General features: G+C 47.8%; 8 protein-coding genes across 8 annotated transcripts; 4 read left to right on the top strand and 4 right to left on the bottom strand.

Annotated features, from left to right (window-relative positions):
• Positions 1-909: 909 nt before the first annotated feature.
• GLAREA_10352 (uncharacterized protein) lies at positions 910-3,574 on the top strand (the record flags this gene model as incomplete). The annotated part of the gene is made up of 3 exons (XM_008080402.1): positions 910-1,385; positions 1,439-1,522; positions 2,251-3,574. 3 exons carry the CDS (start codon positions 910-912, stop codon positions 3,572-3,574), a joined length of 1,884 nt encoding a protein of 627 aa, XP_008078593.1.
• Positions 3,575-4,756: 1,182 nt separating this feature from the next.
• On the top strand, positions 4,757-6,026 carry GLAREA_10351 (uncharacterized protein; the record flags this gene model as incomplete). Its single annotated transcript, XM_008080401.1, has 3 exons — positions 4,757-5,233; positions 5,281-5,874; positions 5,982-6,026. 3 exons carry the CDS (start codon positions 4,757-4,759, stop codon positions 6,024-6,026), a joined length of 1,116 nt encoding a protein of 371 aa, XP_008078592.1.
• A 404-nt stretch (positions 6,027-6,430) lies between these two features.
• Positions 6,431-8,291, bottom strand: GLAREA_10350 (NAD kinase; the record flags this gene model as incomplete). The annotated part of the gene is made up of 4 exons (XM_008080400.1): positions 6,431-6,876; positions 6,927-8,079; positions 8,126-8,170; positions 8,223-8,291. The coding sequence occupies 4 exons, from the start codon at positions 8,289-8,291 to the stop codon at positions 6,431-6,433; spliced, it is 1,713 nt and encodes a 570-aa protein (XP_008078591.1).
• Positions 8,292-8,953: 662 nt separating this feature from the next.
• Positions 8,954-11,863, bottom strand: GLAREA_10349 (uncharacterized protein; the record flags this gene model as incomplete). Its single annotated transcript, XM_008080399.1, has 8 exons — positions 8,954-9,493; positions 9,540-9,665; positions 9,716-9,981; positions 10,029-11,258; positions 11,314-11,475; positions 11,526-11,589; positions 11,644-11,715; positions 11,768-11,863. 8 exons carry the CDS (start codon positions 11,861-11,863, stop codon positions 8,954-8,956), a joined length of 2,556 nt encoding a protein of 851 aa, XP_008078590.1.
• Positions 11,864-12,662: 799 nt separating this feature from the next.
• On the bottom strand, positions 12,663-13,451 carry GLAREA_10348 (UBC-like protein; the record flags this gene model as incomplete). The annotated part of the gene is made up of 3 exons (XM_008080398.1): positions 12,663-13,187; positions 13,239-13,322; positions 13,377-13,451. The coding sequence occupies 3 exons, from the start codon at positions 13,449-13,451 to the stop codon at positions 12,663-12,665; spliced, it is 684 nt and encodes a 227-aa protein (XP_008078589.1).
• Positions 13,452-14,255: 804 nt separating this feature from the next.
• Positions 14,256-15,961, top strand: GLAREA_10347 (HAD-like protein; the record flags this gene model as incomplete). The annotated part of the gene is made up of 5 exons (XM_008080397.1): positions 14,256-14,281; positions 14,332-14,356; positions 14,855-14,900; positions 15,085-15,186; positions 15,288-15,961. The coding sequence occupies 5 exons, from the start codon at positions 14,256-14,258 to the stop codon at positions 15,959-15,961; spliced, it is 873 nt and encodes a 290-aa protein (XP_008078588.1).
• Positions 15,962-16,081: 120 nt separating this feature from the next.
• Positions 16,082-17,406, bottom strand: GLAREA_10346 (Actin-like ATPase; the record flags this gene model as incomplete). Its single annotated transcript, XM_008080396.1, has 4 exons — positions 16,082-16,812; positions 16,860-17,232; positions 17,285-17,331; positions 17,388-17,406. The coding sequence occupies 4 exons, from the start codon at positions 17,404-17,406 to the stop codon at positions 16,082-16,084; spliced, it is 1,170 nt and encodes a 389-aa protein (XP_008078587.1).
• A 228-nt stretch (positions 17,407-17,634) lies between these two features.
• GLAREA_10345 (uncharacterized protein) lies at positions 17,635-18,405 on the top strand (the record flags this gene model as incomplete). The annotated part of the gene is made up of 1 exon (XM_008080395.1): positions 17,635-18,405. The coding sequence occupies one exon, from the start codon at positions 17,635-17,637 to the stop codon at positions 18,403-18,405; it is 771 nt and encodes a 256-aa protein (XP_008078586.1).
• Positions 18,406-18,713: the final 308 nt, after the last annotated feature.

Raw genomic sequence — 18,713 nt, 5'->3', positions numbered from 1 at the left:
TCGCGTGTTGTTCATGGCGAGCTGGTGGTGGGAGTGTTGAGTGCCAGAACTGGTTTCAGCATGGTTTGGGAGTTGGATGGTAGCGCGTCGGTGGCTGGAATCGGGTTGCTGGTGCTGGTACGGAGTACTCGTAGTCTTGGGATGGTTCGATGCGACTTCCACTTCCACCTTCTGAGGGTAAAGAGTTGTTTGTTTATATGGCTTTTTCAGTTCTTTCGAATATTACATTCTTTTCTCCATCAATGACTTCACTCTCGTCCTTTGCCAGCCTGTTCGGTGAATTAGTTGATACTTCGCTTTGGACCCTTGAGCAGCTCCATCCCAGCTACCGAGACAGCTTCATCCTTTCCTGTATCCCGGCGACGATCATCATCCTCAACCAAGATCTTTCTGATAGATCTCTGACCCTTGGCTTGATATCTTGATATTAATCTCGTAAGATCCGACGTGTGACGAGTGTGTTTGCGCTCCATTCTGAATCATTCTCATGTTTGTCTTGCTTTGTTATATTCGTGTCTTGAAATATATTCGCATCCGAGGGCGAGAGCTGCAATTGAAGCAAAGAATAATGTCGCCGACTTGGTGTAGCATTCGTCGATTCAAGCTCTAGCCTCATTTCAGTGCTACGCATACAACGGCTTCCTACATGAATTTCCCATCTACAGTCAATATCTCGTACTTGTACCACCTCGGGAACGTGGTTGTTGGATACAAAATGCACGTTTCCACGCCGCACGGCAGTGACGAGTCCTCAGCTGATCCAGTGTTGCATCAATTCTGCCTTGGTATGTTGCTGGTATTCTGGTCGTACGAATGAGAATAACATCTTGTTCAAATCACCGTTCAGCGAACAAACATTCAAGTAGTTAATTCAGGTCGCACGGGACTGATCATTCGTCGTATCCAAGAATGTCCCAAGACAGCGCCCTCTCAATTGCAGCCAGTATCACTGGTATTCTCACGTTTGTTGGCGCCGTCATGGCCGGTTTCTATGCTCGAGCCCTCAGTCTCCGAAACGCCATCGACACCCAAGCCGAAGTCTCACGGGCGCTGGATGAGATGGATTTCCTGGAAACCGAGACAAGTATGCTAAATAATGCATATCTTGCCGCTCAAATCCGTCAGCCAGATAGAAAATACGGGAGTGGTGATTTCAAATATTTCCAAGCCTTGTACAAGCAGAGCTTGGAGAGAATGCAAACGATGGATCGAGGTTTGAGTGAAAGTGCTGCGGCTGTGACTGGTGGGAATAGTTACCACAAAGTATCTCGCGTCAAATCAGCAGCTGGGTGGATGGCGAATCGTGAGAGGATTCAGATGGCCATTGTGGAGAGGAAGGCTGAAAGTCATCGCATTTTTCAGATTCAACTGGCGATGCTATCTGCGTGAGTTGCAAGATTACCTTTACGATAGATATACTAAACATTGTGAACCTTAGAAAAATTGATGAATTATCCTACCATCAAAACCATCATAATCATAATTGTACCGTCTCAGGTGAGGAGATCGATAATTTGCATAAGTAAGTGCACAACACACCCGACATCACGACACAAAATCTGCCAACAACACCATCAACTATAATACATGAGAATAAGAGCATTACTAACGCCTCCAACACCCAAAGGGTCGTACAAGCCAACCTAATCCAAACACTTTCCTCCTCATCAGCCAACTCCACGCCCCCTCCAGCAGCCATCTCACCCAAAACGTCCATTTTCAATATCGAAAAAGAGATTGTCCCCTGTATGGTGGAATACCGACAAGTCTCCCACGCAACCCAAGAGATGTGCGGGATGAGAGACGTATAGACCAACACATAGCTCCATCTGACTGCAGCTGTTGGATCTGAGGCTGAGGTCCGCTTCGATATTTCAGAGTGAGACATGCGGGAGCCACATGGACGGGAATGTTTTGTTTTGCCGAACAGCTCAGAATGGGAAAAAGAAAAGGAGAGCTTTCTCCTCGCTGATCGTTGGGCTTTGGAATTGATAATTGTGTTGAATTGTAGCTGGGCTGCATGTTATAACGAGGTATGAGTGTATAATCATTAGCCACGAATTCTGTGATCGCAATTGCTGACGTTTTTTTTAGAAACCAAAAGAGCTTTGAATTACTGTCGCGACTGGCTTTGACAATCATCAACACGATTTAGACAGCTTCAATGCCTCGATTAAGCTGGATATCAAGTGCCGTACACGTTTGGTGAGTAGATCGAAGTTACAATTCAAACATTGACTAACTGTTCAGGTCAATTGACCATCGGAGCAAACGACTCAAGCGGGCGTCAACAATTGATAGCAGTTCTGTTTCAAGCTCGGAGAACATCAAATCGGATATTATATCTTCACCGCCGACGAAAGGCGGAAATGTACTGAGTGTGTTAGAGGTTGAGCCGGAAGAGATCATGAGAAATAGCTCCGAGCAGGGGCAATCATCAACAACAGATCTATCACACATAACGTCTGATCTTCCAAGAAAGACGCAATCGGAATCAACAAATCCAACCCGGGCCATCAAGTCTCCAAACCCGCCCTCAAACCTATCACACATAACGCCAATTCTTCCAACTAAGACGCAATCAGCGACAATGAATTTATCAAAAGCTATCCAACCGCCAAATTCATCCTCAAGTTCCGACGAGGAGACAATCTTGAATTCGACCTCCGATCCACGCTCAAGTTCTGATGAAGATACAGCCTCAGATTCCACCTCAAACTCCGGATCAGAACCCACCTCACCCTCGCAAACCACCTCCCCCACAACCTCAAAATCCAGTCTCAATCCACTCTTTTCACACCTGCCACCTTCAAAAGAACCACCACCCCCCGCAAACTCAGTAACCCTCTTCCACTCCCCCTCCCTCACTCACCCTCTCCGCATCATCCTCACCGCACCCCCCGGCGAATACCCTCTCCGCCTCCCAAAACCACACCACAAACGGCCCTCGCTCGCCCGTAAAATGGATCATGAGCGCTTGATCCCGCCTAGTCTGGCGGATGTGGAGTGGAAACGCCAGGAGATGGCGAGGGTTAGGGCGTTTATGGTGGAGTTTATGGCGGGCAGGGAGTGTAGGGATGAGGAGTTGAGGGTTGTGGAGGAGGCTTATGGGGAGATTTCGAGGGAGGATATGAGCAGGAGGAGGGAGGGGGAGGTGAAGAGGGGGATGGAGAGGAGGAGAAGGCAGGATGATAAAAGAAGGTCCTCGCAATCATCATGGAACGCGCCTATGATCGCACCACCACCACGCACGTCCTGCAAAACACCCTCCTCATCCTCGCTATCCCCCTCACCCTCCCCATCTTCTTCACGCAGTTTCTACAAACAAGGCCCCCTCACATCCAGCACCTCCGTCTGCACCATCGACTCTGGTTCCGCATCCACACACTCATTCAATAACGGCTCTACACACTCATTTCATTCATTCCATTCATTTCATTCCTCTACGTCCCTTTCAACGACAGATCCATCTCGCACGCCTCAGAAGCAAAAACGCAAAAGTTTCCTTTCGTCATGGAGGAGGGAGAAGACTGGTGGTGGGTATGCGGGGATGAGGAGAGCAGTTGTTTGTTAAAACGGAGACGGGGAGGAAAATTAGGGGTAGTGGAGTTTTAAAAATTGATTTTGGGGCTTGGGTAGGGAGTCATATGGCAGAATCTGCCGCACCGAAAGAGTTATAATATTTTATGTGAAGCTGGATCGGGGGTCATTTCTGGATGACATATCCGCGCTTTTGTATAGAGGAAATACTGTACTACGTTGAACTCAGTCGCTCACTCATTCATTGACACAAATGCGATCCCTTATCATCCAACAAGCCATCCCCGGCGTCGCCGAAAATTTTGACCGTTTGCTGGCTGCTTCAAGAACGTGGCCTTTTGAACTAGGTTCGCAAAGGGTTCGTCATACATATCCGTTTTTGAACCTGCTCTTTGTGATTAGTGTTCTCCGTCAAAGCATAGTACTTCTGTTCCAGCACGCTGGGAGGGTGCGTCGTGCTGAGAGTAAACTTTTCTATAACGGCGGGACTTGAAGACTAGGTTGTGGAAGCCAAGACTTGGTGTTCAAATGTGTTCTGGTATTTAGAAACCACGACCGATTTTTATGTTCTTGGCATGGGTTCTTGGTTGTTGGTCCTTTGCCTCCCAAACAAAACCTGAACAAACTCTGTGTACCTATGAGAACGTTAGTGATGTCCTGCATATATACAACCATAATCCCCAACGCGAGAACGTTTTAAAAACCCAGTGGGAATTTCTCTCTATGGAAATAGCCCAGACATATTATTCCATCACAACCGCCGCGTTCCAGCATACTAGTCTCGGGGGGATGCTTCGCATCTAGCTCCCGTAATGCCAAACTAATGCTAGCGACACTATCCGCTACAACCCCGTGAAGCCACACTACCCAAGAGTGTATTATGGCAAGTCTTGGCGTATGAGTTTTGCGGTTATGACATCTTAACTTGGCGGAGGTTGAAGGAAAATGGGTTAGTTGGATTAGAGGGAATCGGAACCAGATGAGTTTCAGCTGGATCAGAAGGATGTTCAGAGGTCGTTGGTCGAGGGGAATTCAGACCAGATTACTGATGGGTTTAGTTATATATGTCTCTTTAGTCCTGCTTGGTTCCTTCATCTCATGTTTATAGCGTTTTTATATTCACAAGGTCTTTATATTCACAACATCTTCATATTTACAACATACACCCACGACAACCCACCACTCTTCTCTACCCTTTCATCACCACCACCTCAAAATGCGTCGCGAACCCAAGTCCTCAAGCCGCGGGAAGGTGCCCGAATTTCAAACATGGCTAAACCAACTACAACTAGAAGACGAATGGCGCCAAAAGGAGTTAGAATACACCAACGAAATCGTGCCCACGCCCGAGAAATTCGCCCACAAGCTGTACGTCCGAGGCCACAATGCGAAACTCACGACCTTGGTCGTGGCACTTTGCAATCTGACTGGCTGGTCGGCGGACTCGATCTCGTTGAAGCTCAGACAGAATTGCAACGTCAACCTCCATGCACCCCAGGTGTGGGATTTCAACCACTCGTTCATGACGGCGCGGGACAAAGATGATTTCAATAATGGAGAAATCAAATTGATGCAGGATATGGCGAGAAAAGCTGGGGTTTATTCTAGGATGCTTGCGAGAGGTAGAGGGGCTATACCAATGGGTGAGACGGTTCGTCCAGTGGCTAACCCCTTTTCTTCACGCTGGAGTAGTGTAAGTACTTCTCTCTTTATTGATAGTAAGTAACTCACGATACGTAGGACCTGAACGAGGAATCTATATTCACTAAACTTCTTGATGGCTACTCGATGCGCGAACGGAACGCGCTTATGAGGGAGATGTCGGAGCTTGGACTTGATGATTTCCACACCGGCCTGTTCGCACTTGAAGAAGGAGCGGTAGCGAGAATTGGGCAGCGGCCTGCAGTTATTCTCCGGGGTCTCATCAGACTGTGGATGACAGAGGTACTAGCCTCTGTTCGTAGTCTGCCAGCGCGCGGCCAGCTTGACGTTGACCAGCACTCGCGACGCGGCGAGGAATACATCCGCAAATTCGTCGGCCGGCTCGAGGATCTGTTCGGAAGTCTCGCGTTCGCTGGTACACCCGTTGGCGGTGACGGCCTCGTCAAGATCTTGCTGTTCGGCGACGGTTGTCAGATCCTTATGGACTGTATGATCAACGATCGTTTGCGGGTCCTCGCACATCTTCGACACATGCAGATTCTCGACGAGGTAGCTAGTACGCCTAACCCTCATTTGACGAGACTTCGTGTCAAAAACCTCGCTGAAGACGATGAATGCCCTATTTGTCGAGAAGAGATCGGCGAGCTTGATAGCTTCGCGATTCGCTTGGACGTATGTTGTAAGAAGATGATAGGTGGTGATTGTCTGCTTTCATGGATGGAATGTGGTCGCTGGACTTGCCCTCGGTGCCGCCACAGGTTTAACCGAGATTTTTATAGACGTCTATGTTTGGAAAGGTCAATCGGATGTTCTTGTACGCTTAGCTGGGTTCGATGAGGATTTTGGAGTTATAATGTAGATAAGTTGCTTGCTTTGTTGGAGTCTTGGAGTTCATATTGAGCGGGCATAATACCAATCCTTCAATCCACTGGCGTAGATGTTTTAAGCTAGGTATGCGGCTGGCGAGGGTATACAAATGTACATGGCATGATTGAATAAGAGGCTAGTCCCTAAAGTTTGGACTTTATACTCATCCGAAGGAAGTAAGTCGACTCGCCCATTACACACTCGCTTGATCTCGCCTAGCTCTGCGAAGTATGAAAGCATTAGCTAGTTTTCAGCACAACAAGTTCTGGACTTCACAACAATATCACTCAAACCCATCTCAAACTCTTCAAAACACAATTCATTCCCCCCCTTTCTTGTTTCTACTATCCCGCCATCCCCCTCACTTCTCCCACTCACGATAACTCTTCTGCCTTCCCCTAGTATTCCACCCCAATTTCCCACTAATACTATTAACCCAATCCTCGCTCCTGCGCCCCTGCTGCATCACATTCGCAAACGGATACCGACTCGCACTAATCGTCACATAATCGCCTGGCCGTAACTCTACTCGTTCCCGCCCATCAAAACTCGCCCAGCTAGACGTCCTCGCGTCATACGGCACGCCGACACGCAGGACGATCGTGTCGGGCAGGATGATGGGTCGGAAGGAGAGCGTGTGTGCGCAGATGGCGGTTACGAGTATGACGGGGTTTTCGGGGTGGCAGAGGGAGCCGCCGGCCGCGAGGTTGTAGGCTGTTGAGCCGGTGGGTGTGGCGACGCAGACGCCGTCTGCTTGGACGGAGGTGAAGTGTTCGTCGTCGCCGAAGATTTCGGTTGAGGACATTGCTAGAATACATTAGATTTTATATGGATGGACAGGGTACTGAGGGGCTTACTTGGATTAGGACCGCGATCGACGACGATGTCGTTTAGAATTTCGAAAGTCCCGTCTGGTCGATGTGTTCGCTCATCTCCTTTCTCTTCGCCTACTAACTCCTCTACTAAATCTCGCATCTTGCCATCATCCTCTTCACCCTCTTTCTCCCCATTCGTGCCATTTGTGATAGCCCGTGTCTTCTGACTCCTCATCACCGTCCCCTCAAACCGCAATCTCAGACTAATCGTAACGCCATCTCGAAAACTCCTCGTCAAAGTCTCCTCAAACTCGTCATAATCGAATTTCGTCAGGAACCCCAGACTGCCCAACGCAAAACTGAGTACCGGCGGCACGATCCTCTGGAATAACCAACTCGCATATAAAACCGTGCCATCACCTCCCAGCGTGACGACGAAATCGAAGGTATGAGGTCGAGTCCGACACATCTCGTTATTCCAATACCGTAACCGCTTATCCAACTTCTTCTCATCCCCATTCATGTCTCTCCCTTCGTACTCCTTTTCAATCTCCTCCAAAAGCCCCACAGCATTGAACTTTTTATTCTCTTTCAGCGTATTCTCCACATACACCACATACCTAACCTGTCTCTCAGGACTCAACAACCACCTAACCACATCCCTCGTATTCGCAATCAGACTCTCGTCATAAACCTTGGTGAGTAAAAACACAGTCTTAACCCTCAACTTCAACCTCACACTCCCCAGCCTCTTACTCAACTCCCTCACGCCCCACGCCATATCGCTGAGTTGTTTCTTCGTCAACAACCGACTATGCACCGCCGAAGGATCCGCACCATGTTGTTCCTCCTTTTTATCCTCCGCATGATCCGCAATCTTCTGCACCATATGCTTAACACCCACCTGTTCATTCCAATCCTTCTCATCTTCCTGTCCACTTCCACTTCCAACTCCCCCTCCCGACTTGACCTCCACGAGCTCATCATCCTCCGGGGGACCACAATCCTTATACCCCGTGCCCAAACTCTCCGCGATCCCCTCAAGACTCTGAGCATAACTCCCTCCGCCGCCCAGCTGCCGCTGGTTCTCGAGGAGCGCGTGCACGTAACAGTCGGTTTTCTTCCGCTGTACGGGGTTTTCGGTGCCGACCATTGAGGATTTGCGACGCCGGGCGTTTTGGGGATCAAATACCACCTGTGTTCATCAGCACAAGTCAATCCATCTTTACGGAGATCAATACCTCAAGTGCGTGTTGGTACTCGCTATCACTCGCGCTCGATTGCGGCTACGTTCAACTCAGCATTCCACAGCTTATTTTAGCGGCGGAGGAAGAATACCTCATCGTGAGTAGCGCCATCAGTCTCCCTTCCCGGCAGAGCTATACTCTGCGGTTTCCCAGTCGCCATCTTCAGACACAATCGCCGCTGAGGATCAAAAGCGGGCAAGAAATTTTTATGATTTGTCAATAATTCGTGAGACAAAGGGTTTTCGTGTACTGCAAGTACTAAGCCGCTTGCCTGACGCGCCTAGGTCCTGACGTCAAACGTAATGTTTTGAAAAACAGGGGAAGTTCGAGATGCATGTTATTTGGATTAAAAATATGTACATTTTGGAGGTGGAATATATCCTCTAGAGACTAGCGAGCGAGTATTTGAGGTGAAGAAGATTATTAAACATCCTTCGTACAGTTAATGAAGGAGGCATTGTAAGCAGGAACTGACGTCGGATGGACGTGAGTGCATTGCCCCACTGTTCTACCCCGCCAAACCTTATCGATAACCTTCGTCGGGAGCTCCCATGAGTGAGTAGTCTATCTTCAGGCCATCAAGGTGCTCGAAATAGGTATATCTGAAGTCATATCTGAGTACTATGAGCTTATGTTTAGCAAACCAATAGAATTTTCCATAATACAACAGTCATATCATCGTTTGAGGACGTATTATTGGAGTTCGAAACTTCAAAGTCACAGAAGTAACTAACCTACCGACCTCGACTTGAATTCGCACAGAACAAAAATATACAGCTCAGTCAAGTAGCAAATCTTCGAATCAGCGACTTGATATTATATCTACTCAGCAAATCCCACCTTCTTAACAGCACCACTAGGCTCAGCAACGCGTTGATCCTCCAACACCTCATCAAGATCCATACTATCAATCGTGTTCGACTTCACGCCATTACTAGGTCCCATCATACCAAGGCGCATACCCCCAAGCTCCTCCATTTCTTGAGCACCCGACTCTGGGTTCTTTTGAATCATGGAAGGATCTACTCCCAGAATTATACCATCATCTCGACGATTAACCGAGCCCTGTGTACCATTTCCCATACTCGTAAGAGTTTGTGATGCCGGACCAGCGCCATCAAAAGACAGCGCACCATTCTCTCCCATATCCCTCTCAAACATGCTTGTATTACTTTCCTCATCACTAGGATTTGGTCCGCCCCATCTTTCTTCGTAGCTAGTGTCTTGTGAACTGTCAGTTTCTCTTTGCTGATCAAACTTTCTTTTGCCCGGAGATGAGAGTGAGGCCTGGGTGGAGCCATCATCAAAATCGCTCTCCAGAAGCTCTTGCTTGAAGGCTCTATTATCTGCACGGACGAATGTCTAAAATGATGTTAGCATGAATCAATGATGGAATACAGCTACATACCTCTAGTGGACCAGGTAGCGCTTGGGTTTCAAGCTTAAATTCCATTGCCTTCTCGCTTGCGTACACGAGAGTGATATTTTTACTCTCTGTCTTTGCCGCTTCTAGCACTTTTTCCAATGTCGTTTTCTGCACCTCTGTCAGTCCAGATTTAATCAGCACTGAATCTACATTCTTACCTCTACCGAAACTTGATTCGGGCCAGACGTGGCATAATGTATCCGCCACCATTGACCAGCATTAGATTGTTCACTAGCATCCAAGTCCATGTTGATCAGATCTGGTTCTGCGACCCTGCATACGTAGAAAGTATTTTTGGTAGTGCTGACACCTCGGAGCGTATAAGGATGTAATTTGGGAGTTTCGGGGTCCTCAGATGGTTGTGTGTAGAGCTTTGACAGATTCTTCAACGCTTCCCTTGCCCTCTCTCTTTCCTGATTCAATGCTACGCAAGTCAGTAATAATCACAACCAAGCCAGGAAATGAAATTACCTATGAGTTTCTTGTCAATATTCGCAGCAAGCTTCCGTAATTCAGCAGACAAGTTCTGAGCTTTACTCGATGAGCGAGCAGATAATGTATCCCCCATCGCATCATCACCATTCCGATTGTCCTCTTCAATTCGAGCTTCATCATGCTGCAAAGATGCCGCAAAAAGATCCTTTACTTTGATAAACTTTCCATTACGCATCTGAAAAGTGGTAAGACGGTTTTCCAGTATCGCAATTCGATCAAGATCTTGCTGTACGCCATCCTTTTTCATGCGCATATCTAAACTGGCTTGTCTTGATGATTTCAAATAACGATCCGGATACCAGATCGGAGGTACGTCAATGGCTCTTTTTGACTCATCCCCCTCTATCTTGAACGCAATCACGTCCGCGATGTGGGAAAGATATGGACTTTGATCAAAATCCAGCGGGCACAAAGATGGCCACAAAGCTTCGTCGGCTAAATCATAGACCGAATCTTGTATCGAGTTCGGAACTGGAAGCTCTAATTCAAGTATTGCAAAATCTTTGGTATGTTCTTCGTCGGCCTCACATGACACACCTTTGCTGAAGAGTTTATTGACAGTAGCCGGGTTGTTCGTAGGCGCATTACTCCAAGCTGCTAAAACCGCAGGTTCAGCATCCTGCCGCCATACTCGGCCTTTTTTGACTTCATTCAAATTCGCCAATGCGTCAACTGAGCCGTAGCTACGGTCCGTTTTGCTTAAGAATGCCATTAAACGTTGTAATTCCCATTTAACTTCCATATTTGATGTTTCTTCGTCTTCAAAAATAATCGGAAGCTCAACGGGCTTGCCCGTCCACCACTCTTTATCGAATCCATAGTTTGGTAGCACATTTCCTCGATCTAGGAAAACTTCTCGTATCTTTGGGATTTCGTGGTAAATTGTCAAGAGAGCTCCCAGACGATGGTCTTCAATACTTGGTTTCAAGAATGCTGGAGTGACCATCAGATCGCGCTTTCGTTCTGCAGGTGCTGGATCCACGAGTATTTCCTGGACGGAAGACTTTCCAAGAGCTACAACTCCCCAGTCTTTTTCCTTGTACTCATCCCGATTTGCTGGCCCAAAGTGAACCTCATTCGTGTTTGTTACACCAGATTCTTGACCGTTCCATTTCGGTTGTAAATGCGGAGGTAATAGAGAATTGTTTATAGCTTGTTGCATGTCATCATCAGCTCCCGAGTAGGTCTTTGAGGTACTAGGATCGGCTACGAGGACGAGATCAGTATGGGATTTGAGTAAAGATATACGTTGAGGACACACCTGCAGCAGCTTCTCGCGAGAAATCTATTACGTTGTGCGGAGACTTATTGTTGCTGATTCGAGATGGTGGTCTTGAGGGCGCGCCATCGAAGTTGCGGTTATTGTAGGGACCGTTGCCCCCTCCGCCCTGTGTCTCTACATCTGGTGAATGAATGGCAAAGGCTTGGTTACGTATGAGCGAGTATATCCATCAATCCCGAGCTTGTACTCACAAACGTTGTTGTTTCCAGGAACCCCATCTCGATCGCTGCTAAAAGGCCCCTCTTCCCACTTGTACTGGATATATCTTCAGTGATCTGGATCCCAGGGCTAACTGCATGCCATCCATACCTTGTTTCCAGCAGGATTGTCTAGATCGTCAAAGTATTCTCCCGCGGCTTGTTCAACACTATTGTTGTTATTCTGTTTGCAATTAGCTTTAGCCCTCCTTTAATCCATTCGTAGGTTTAGCTACCTTCAGCCGAGCTATGATCTCCCCACGTGGAAGTCCAGGCGCAAGACTGCTGAAATTATCTATATCCTCTTGGGTAGGTTGCGCAAAACCTGCCATGTCGATGTACTCGTCAACGCTGAAGTTGAGGGCGAGCAAGGCTGGCGCGGAAACTTCTCAAGCTTATGGTTGATTCGGCGGACTGAGATTAAAGATCCATGAAAACTCAAGATTGAATAAAGCAAGGTTAGGATGGAATCTATCCCCGTGAGTACTGGAGAGGTAGCAACAGAATTGCTGTGGAGCAAGACGAGCAGAGTAAAGAGAGCAATCGCTCAACTCAACTTAATCCTTGCACACTGCAGTTGCTTCCCCTGTTGGCACGTGCAGGTCTACGTCTGTGCAGGAAAGCGCCATATACGAAGTACGCGCTGTAAATCATTGTGATACACCTGCAGATATGGGGCAAAGAGGTAGATATCAGAACGGACATGGCTTTAGAAAAGGTAAACTGGTTTAGGTAAAATTGGATGAAAATAGATTTAGTGGATAGTCAAGTGCATAACTATGGATTGATACTCGTTCTGAATCTCAATCGTCGATTCGAATTGTTGCCACCGACTTATTAAGTAGTGTAAAAGATCTATTTTGTCTGTGATCTACAGAACAATTCGCTGAATAGATTCCCTGTTAGACGCCGGTGAAATTTGTGTAATGAATATGCCACGAGGAAGGAAGAACGCCCCAGGCCAATGCTATGCCTTTCCGGTGACCTGAACGCCGCCTATATTCCATGATAGCCCTTCCTAGTTCCGTGCTATGCGATAAATCGAAATGTGATGCTTGACCTTTATGCGATATGAAGATCGATGATGCGTGATGCCATGTATTTCGAGTATGATATGATCAGTCCACTCGTCTACGCCTCATCTTCTTCCTCATCCTCACCCTCCTCTTCCTCGTCGTCGTCCATTCCAAAGTCATCTCCAGAACTGTCACTGGCTCCAAAATCGTCCTCCTCTCCCCCGCTCTCGTTCCAGAAATTGTCGTCCTCTGTAATTTTCTCTGGGGGAGCAGACTCTAAGGTCGTGGGCATTACGAAGCCTGCCGGAATGTCCTTCTTCGATGCCTTTACTGCATCCTGCGCCTTTGAATTATACAATGCTCGATTATCTCGGTACATCACACCAGCGTCCACGTTGGCGGGTGAAGCAATCTCTGGGTCATCGAGTAGGAGCAATACTGAACGTAACACAGACTCAACGCCTTGTAGCGGAGACCAACGTTCGCTTGCCAACTCCCCAGACTGTTCATCCTCCCCAGGCGGATGCAAGATCGATATGCAGACCCTCCCATCAGGGTATATATTCGGGTGGTATATCGGTCGGAGGAATTTGAAAGTGGGAGGTGAGTATGGATATTTGTCGGTGAAGGTCATCTCGGTCTAGACTTTGAGTTAGTTGCAGCAACATGTTCTTTGCAGAATCGATCTTACCTGGAAGTACCCGCCGTCAAAAGCACTCTCTGGGTTGATCACCATGATGCCAATCACCCATTTGAATATTCCACCATCACTCAGCTAGGATGCAGCGTCAGCTCTGTAAGACTTCATGTCTTGATAATTCAAGCCTACCTCAATGTTGAGCCACTTCTCCTTGTCCAGAGTCTTGTATTCCGCCATCAACCTCTGTTTTGACGCTGTCGACATTTTGACGACCCTCTATTAAATTGTTGATCTTTCTAGTTGTAGGTATGCGAGGTGAGGTTAACTCGGTATATATGTCCGCTCAAGAACGAGAATCAAATCTCTTCCTCCCGCAGGTTCTAAAACTGACTCAGATCGGGGCGTAAAGGTTAGGCAAAGGCGAGGCGGTTCGTGCGCAGATGACACAGAGTGAGGATCGAGACCGAGAGATGGTTTGTGGTATGCACGCAATTTGAAAATGAAAAGAAAGAGGAGGGGGAGGAGGAGGGAAGAAGCGCTTAAGTAGAATCGACGGAGGAAGTGGACCGGTGTTGGTCAGCAGGAGGGTTGACGTTGAAGTACTTGAGGATGATGAGATGTTGAGTACGGCCGGAGACGGACAAGGGAGAGGCTTTGCCTACTGCAGCGTGGCAATATGCGGTTCATGCGATAAGGAAGAATCCGTCAGTGAATTTTCTTTCATAAACCCACGCTGCTAATCTAGTTTTTCTTTTAGGAACTAAAGAGTCTGTTAATCATATCTAGCATTCATTAATCACCTTCTAAAGAATCGGTGATCTTAATGTTGAGATAGAACCTTGGCGTTCGTCAAGCCTCATTTCTATTCTAGGGGACCACGGGCAGCCGCTGAGAACCCCGCCATACGCTTGCAGGGGAGACAAACAACCGGGACCTCGGTCTATGATTCCAGATTCTATTCAACAACACAAGCTTCACTATTTCCAGATTTGATCTCAATCTTCCTCGTTTTTTATGTTCCAAGAAGATTTTCCTATTGAGTTTGTTTTAGAAAATATAGAAGCAGTCATGTCAGAAAAGAAACCTAAAGTCTTGTAAGCCACTCCCTTTGAATTCGTGATAACTCGGCTAACTACCTTGACAGATTATTTGATATTGGTGGTGTTTGTGTAAGTCTGAAATACCTCCAGGTTGCATTTCATATCCTACGATAGTTCACTTTGGGCAAATGATATGCCCAGAACTTCCATAAATTTGGTGTTCCGGTTCGAAAATGCTCAAAACGCACTACTGTGTCACAAGTCTGACGAGCCACCTCCTTATGGTAGAACAACGATAACTCTGCTCCGCTCCAAGAGCATGTTTACACTATTGCTTGAGTAAACATACTATGTTGTCCCTTGCAATAAAGAGCAAACATGTCTTCTGAGGAAGAAGTGTTAAAGAGCCATTTTCCATAATATTGTAGTCTGTCCCATCAATTTTGAAGTGTTTTGGTGCTTCACCTGTATTTCAATATCAGCGCTTATTACCTGAAACACTTTACACCACTCAGTTACCTTCGTTCGTATGTCTGTTTGCTCGTTACTTCATCAATTTGTGTAGCTACGGTATAAATGCTTGATGGTTCTTTTCAACAGCAAATACGAAGACAAGAACACTTTCAGGTGGTGGAGTTGCTTTCAGATGACCTCCAGCTCTCCATAAGTCTGAGTATTTGAAGCCCGTACCTATTCTACTTTAAGATGGTCTACATCTAGGGTTTCGATTGGTATTTTCTTCAATACAATCATACCTATGAGCGAACACAGCCATGGAGGATGGAGTAGACAAACCATCCAAACAACCACCACAATATCTTTACCCTCTCGTCAACCACCCCGCTGACACACCCCAGGTAAACTCCCCCTTCGCAGCAATCCTCTCCTACGAACTCACCCACTCCATCCCCCCGGCTGGATAAACCACTCCATCTCGGCCTCCTCTCCCACCGGAACCTGTAAGTCTCCCAACAAAGCACCCTTAATACCCTAACAAAACACCGCCATCCTCACATCCTCCTTCCCTCCCCCACAACCTCCCCATCCTAACACCCCCCAGGGCAATCCCTCGAAACCGGCCGTATCCCCCTCGACTCTACCTTCTTCACATACTTCTCCCTGGACCTCCACTCCCCCACCCTCTGGTCCACCTTCTACCTCACCAAAGCCCTTCCCTCCAACCCCTCCTTACCCGCCTCCGTCCCACCCCTCCCCAAAATCGACGCCGAGCAGCTATTCTGGAACATGATGTCCGCCTCTCGGCCCTTCGACCCGTGGATGTACCCGGCCCTCCTCGCGCTCAAGAAATCAAACCAGTACATCCTCGCCGCACTCTCCAACACCGTGATATTCCCCGAATCCCACCCGTACGCTCATCCCGCGCCCGAGGAAGACATCCGGCGGATCTTCGACGTCTTCGTATCATCCGCGCACGTCGGGCTGCGGAAGCCGGATCCGGCGATCTACGCGTTGGCGATGGAGAGGTTGAATGAGCATGCGCAGGAGAAAGGGAGGGGGAGGGTGGAAGCGGGGGATGTGTTCTTTTTCGATGATATAGGGGAGAATTTGAAGGGGGCGAGGAAGGCGGGGATGCGGACGTTCAAGGTGAATCTGGGGAGGACGTTTGAGGCTGTGGATGAGCTGGAGAGGGTTACGGGGTTGGAGTTGGCGGGGGGGCATCCGAGGGTGCCGGTTGAGGTGAAGGCGGAGGCGGTGGGGAAGGCGAAGTTATAGATGGAGTTTTGTAGATGAATGCTGCTAGATTAGAAAGAGAAAAGAGGAAAGTAGTTCAAGATCTAAGAATTGTCAACACGAGCAATGTAATTTTGTCCACAATCATAAAGAAGAACCTATCTATCTAGGTCCCAACTTTTCCAGCACCCTCGTCCCTTGCTCCTCCCATTCCGCTTTTGTAATCCACATATTCTCCTTATCCGCCATAATGTTCGCCAAAACCGCACCACCCAAGAACACCATATGTCTTCTCCTCGGCGGATCTTCAATCCTGACCTTAAACTTACTCAACCTCTCTGGGTTTCCTCCCAGAACCTTGGTCAACCATAGTTGTTTGAGTTCCTTTTCTAAACGTGATGGAAGACCTGGGTACATGCTGCTACCACCTGAGAGAACGATGGCTTTGAAAAGTGACGAACGAACATCGACATCCGCGGCTTGAATAGTGTTGAATAGGAATTCGGCAATACCAGGTTGCTCAACGTCCACTAAGTGTGGTTGGAAAAGACACTCTGGAGCTTCGAATCGTTCGCTTCCCACTCGGATCACTCGGCCGTCTGGAAGAGTGTAGCTCTCTACCAAAACGGTAGTATCTTCACTAAGTCTCTGATCAAGCTCTAGATCATATGAAACATAACAAAGCTTCTCCTTGATCTGTCTGACTGTCTCGAAATCAGCTGTTCGGTTTAGCGCATATCCGCGACGGAGCAGAAGCGCAATCAAGTTGCGAGTGACATCTCGACCTGCAACATCTAGACGGCGTGTCAGATGATTGAGGACTACTGATTCGTAAACTGGTACGATATGGGTAACTCCATCTCCCGAATCAACCACAACTCCAGAGCTCAGACCTATACGCAATCAGCCAGATTCCTTTCCCTAGCACTGAACTTCTTACCCTGAGCATACAACGCCAAAACCGCCTGAATAGCCACATAAACACCCCCAAACTGATACCGCTCAAACATAACCTCACACATCTGTTCCCGATTCCTAAGCGGATTCATCGGGGGCTCCGTAAGCAAGATCTTGCGACCCGTAGTATCAACCTTCATCTTCTCATAGAAAGTGTAATCCCACAGATGTTGCATGTCATCCCACTTCTTGACGATTCCGTTTTCCATAGGGTACGAGACTTGCAACATCGTTCGTGCTGCGGCGGCTTCGTCGCCGCACATGATGTCTTTGATGACCAGCCCATCGTTGCCTTTCTCTTCGGATCGCAGGATCGGTCGGCCGACGATGGATGGGTATTGGAATTCGGGGAAGTTCTAGGGTCTGGCTTAGTTTGTGTGGTTGGGGAGCTTGGAGAAGGGCGCATACCTGACCGGCATAGCCAACCTTCAGGAATCCGGTTCCTCCGTCGAGCACTGTGCAGTATGTTAGCCATTTATTTGCGGCCGTTAAATTTATGATGAGATATTACCGATTGGAGGTTCCGCCATGTTTGCAAGTAATTACGGTTTGCGATGTCTCAAGGTTGGAGTTCAGTATGTCGTCGTGTACGAATGTGGGGAGGCTGCTCGGATAGGCATGCGAAGTAGGTCACCGTAGCTCCCCCTCCAAGGCTGACGAATTTCACGATACACAGCAATCTCAAGCCTCACAATTACCTCATTAGGCCTTCCATGACCCCCGAAATTTCTATTCACGACTCCCTAACAATCACAATCATGAAATCTGTTTCTCGAAAAATCCTCCTCATCAACCCCAATTCCTCAAAATCCATGACCGATGGATTAGACAACCTGATAAAAGATTTGAATTTGCAAGGGTCTACGTCGACGGAAATCCACACGTATACAGCGCCTTCAGGCCCACCAAGCATCAACAACGAGGACGATGCGCTCGAAAGCGCTAACGTCGTGCTCCCGGATATTGAATCAAAACTCTCAGAGTACGACGCCTTTCTCGTTGCCTGCTACAGCGTACATCCTTTAGTGGGCATGATACAGGAGAAAGTTGCCCCTCATGTACACGTGACTGGAATTTTTGAAGCCAGTATCTCGACGTCGCTTTCGTTGATTCCGATGGTCAAGGGAGAGAAAGTGCGCTCGAAATTTGGGATTGTGAGTACGGGCAGTTATTGGGAAAAGGCATTGTCAGATGGGGTGAAGGAGTTTTTGGAGGTGGATGATTTGAAGAGTTGTAAGAGGTTTAAGGGTGTGGAAACTACGGGGTTGAGTGCTGGGGAGTTGCATACTGCTCCAGCTGAGGAGGTGAGGAGGAAGATGATGGAGGCTACGAAGAGGTTGGTGAGAGATAAGGATGTGAAAGTTATTTGCCTTGGGTGTGCTGGAATGGCTGGGCTGGATAAAATTGTGAGAGATGCTTTGGATGAGGAGCTGGGCGAGGATTCCAAGCATGTGCATATCCTCGACGGAGTCAAGGCTGGAATTGGGTTGTTGGAAAGCTTGCTAAGAGCTCTGCCTCCGAGAGCATAGTGAGCGGCTGGTCTAGTAGATGATTTGGTGATGTTATTTTTGTCTGACCAGCGAGAATACCCACAGATGTTATTGCTGTCCATGTTAAGAAAACAGAATGTACATAAAAAGCCGGCGTGAAAGTCTTCAGGGTTGTATACTATCAAAGCAAATTCTGGATCCCGTAGATGAGTAATATTCAGTCCTTGATTCTCGCGAAATATTTGATATGAATAGGAACGACATATGTGTCGCTACAAACCAACCATCTACCCAAAGTGTTTCTAGTGTGGGGAGGTCTTCAAGACTGTTAGAAGGTGCTGTTAGAA

Source organism: Glarea lozoyensis (assembly GCF_000409485.1).
Source record: "Glarea lozoyensis ATCC 20868 chromosome Unknown GLAREA13, whole genome shotgun sequence".
Taxonomy (NCBI): Eukaryota; Fungi; Ascomycota; class Leotiomycetes; order Helotiales; family Helotiaceae; genus Glarea; species Glarea lozoyensis.
Note: the sequence above shows the minus strand (reverse complement) of the source record. Positions and strands in the feature narration are given on the sequence as shown.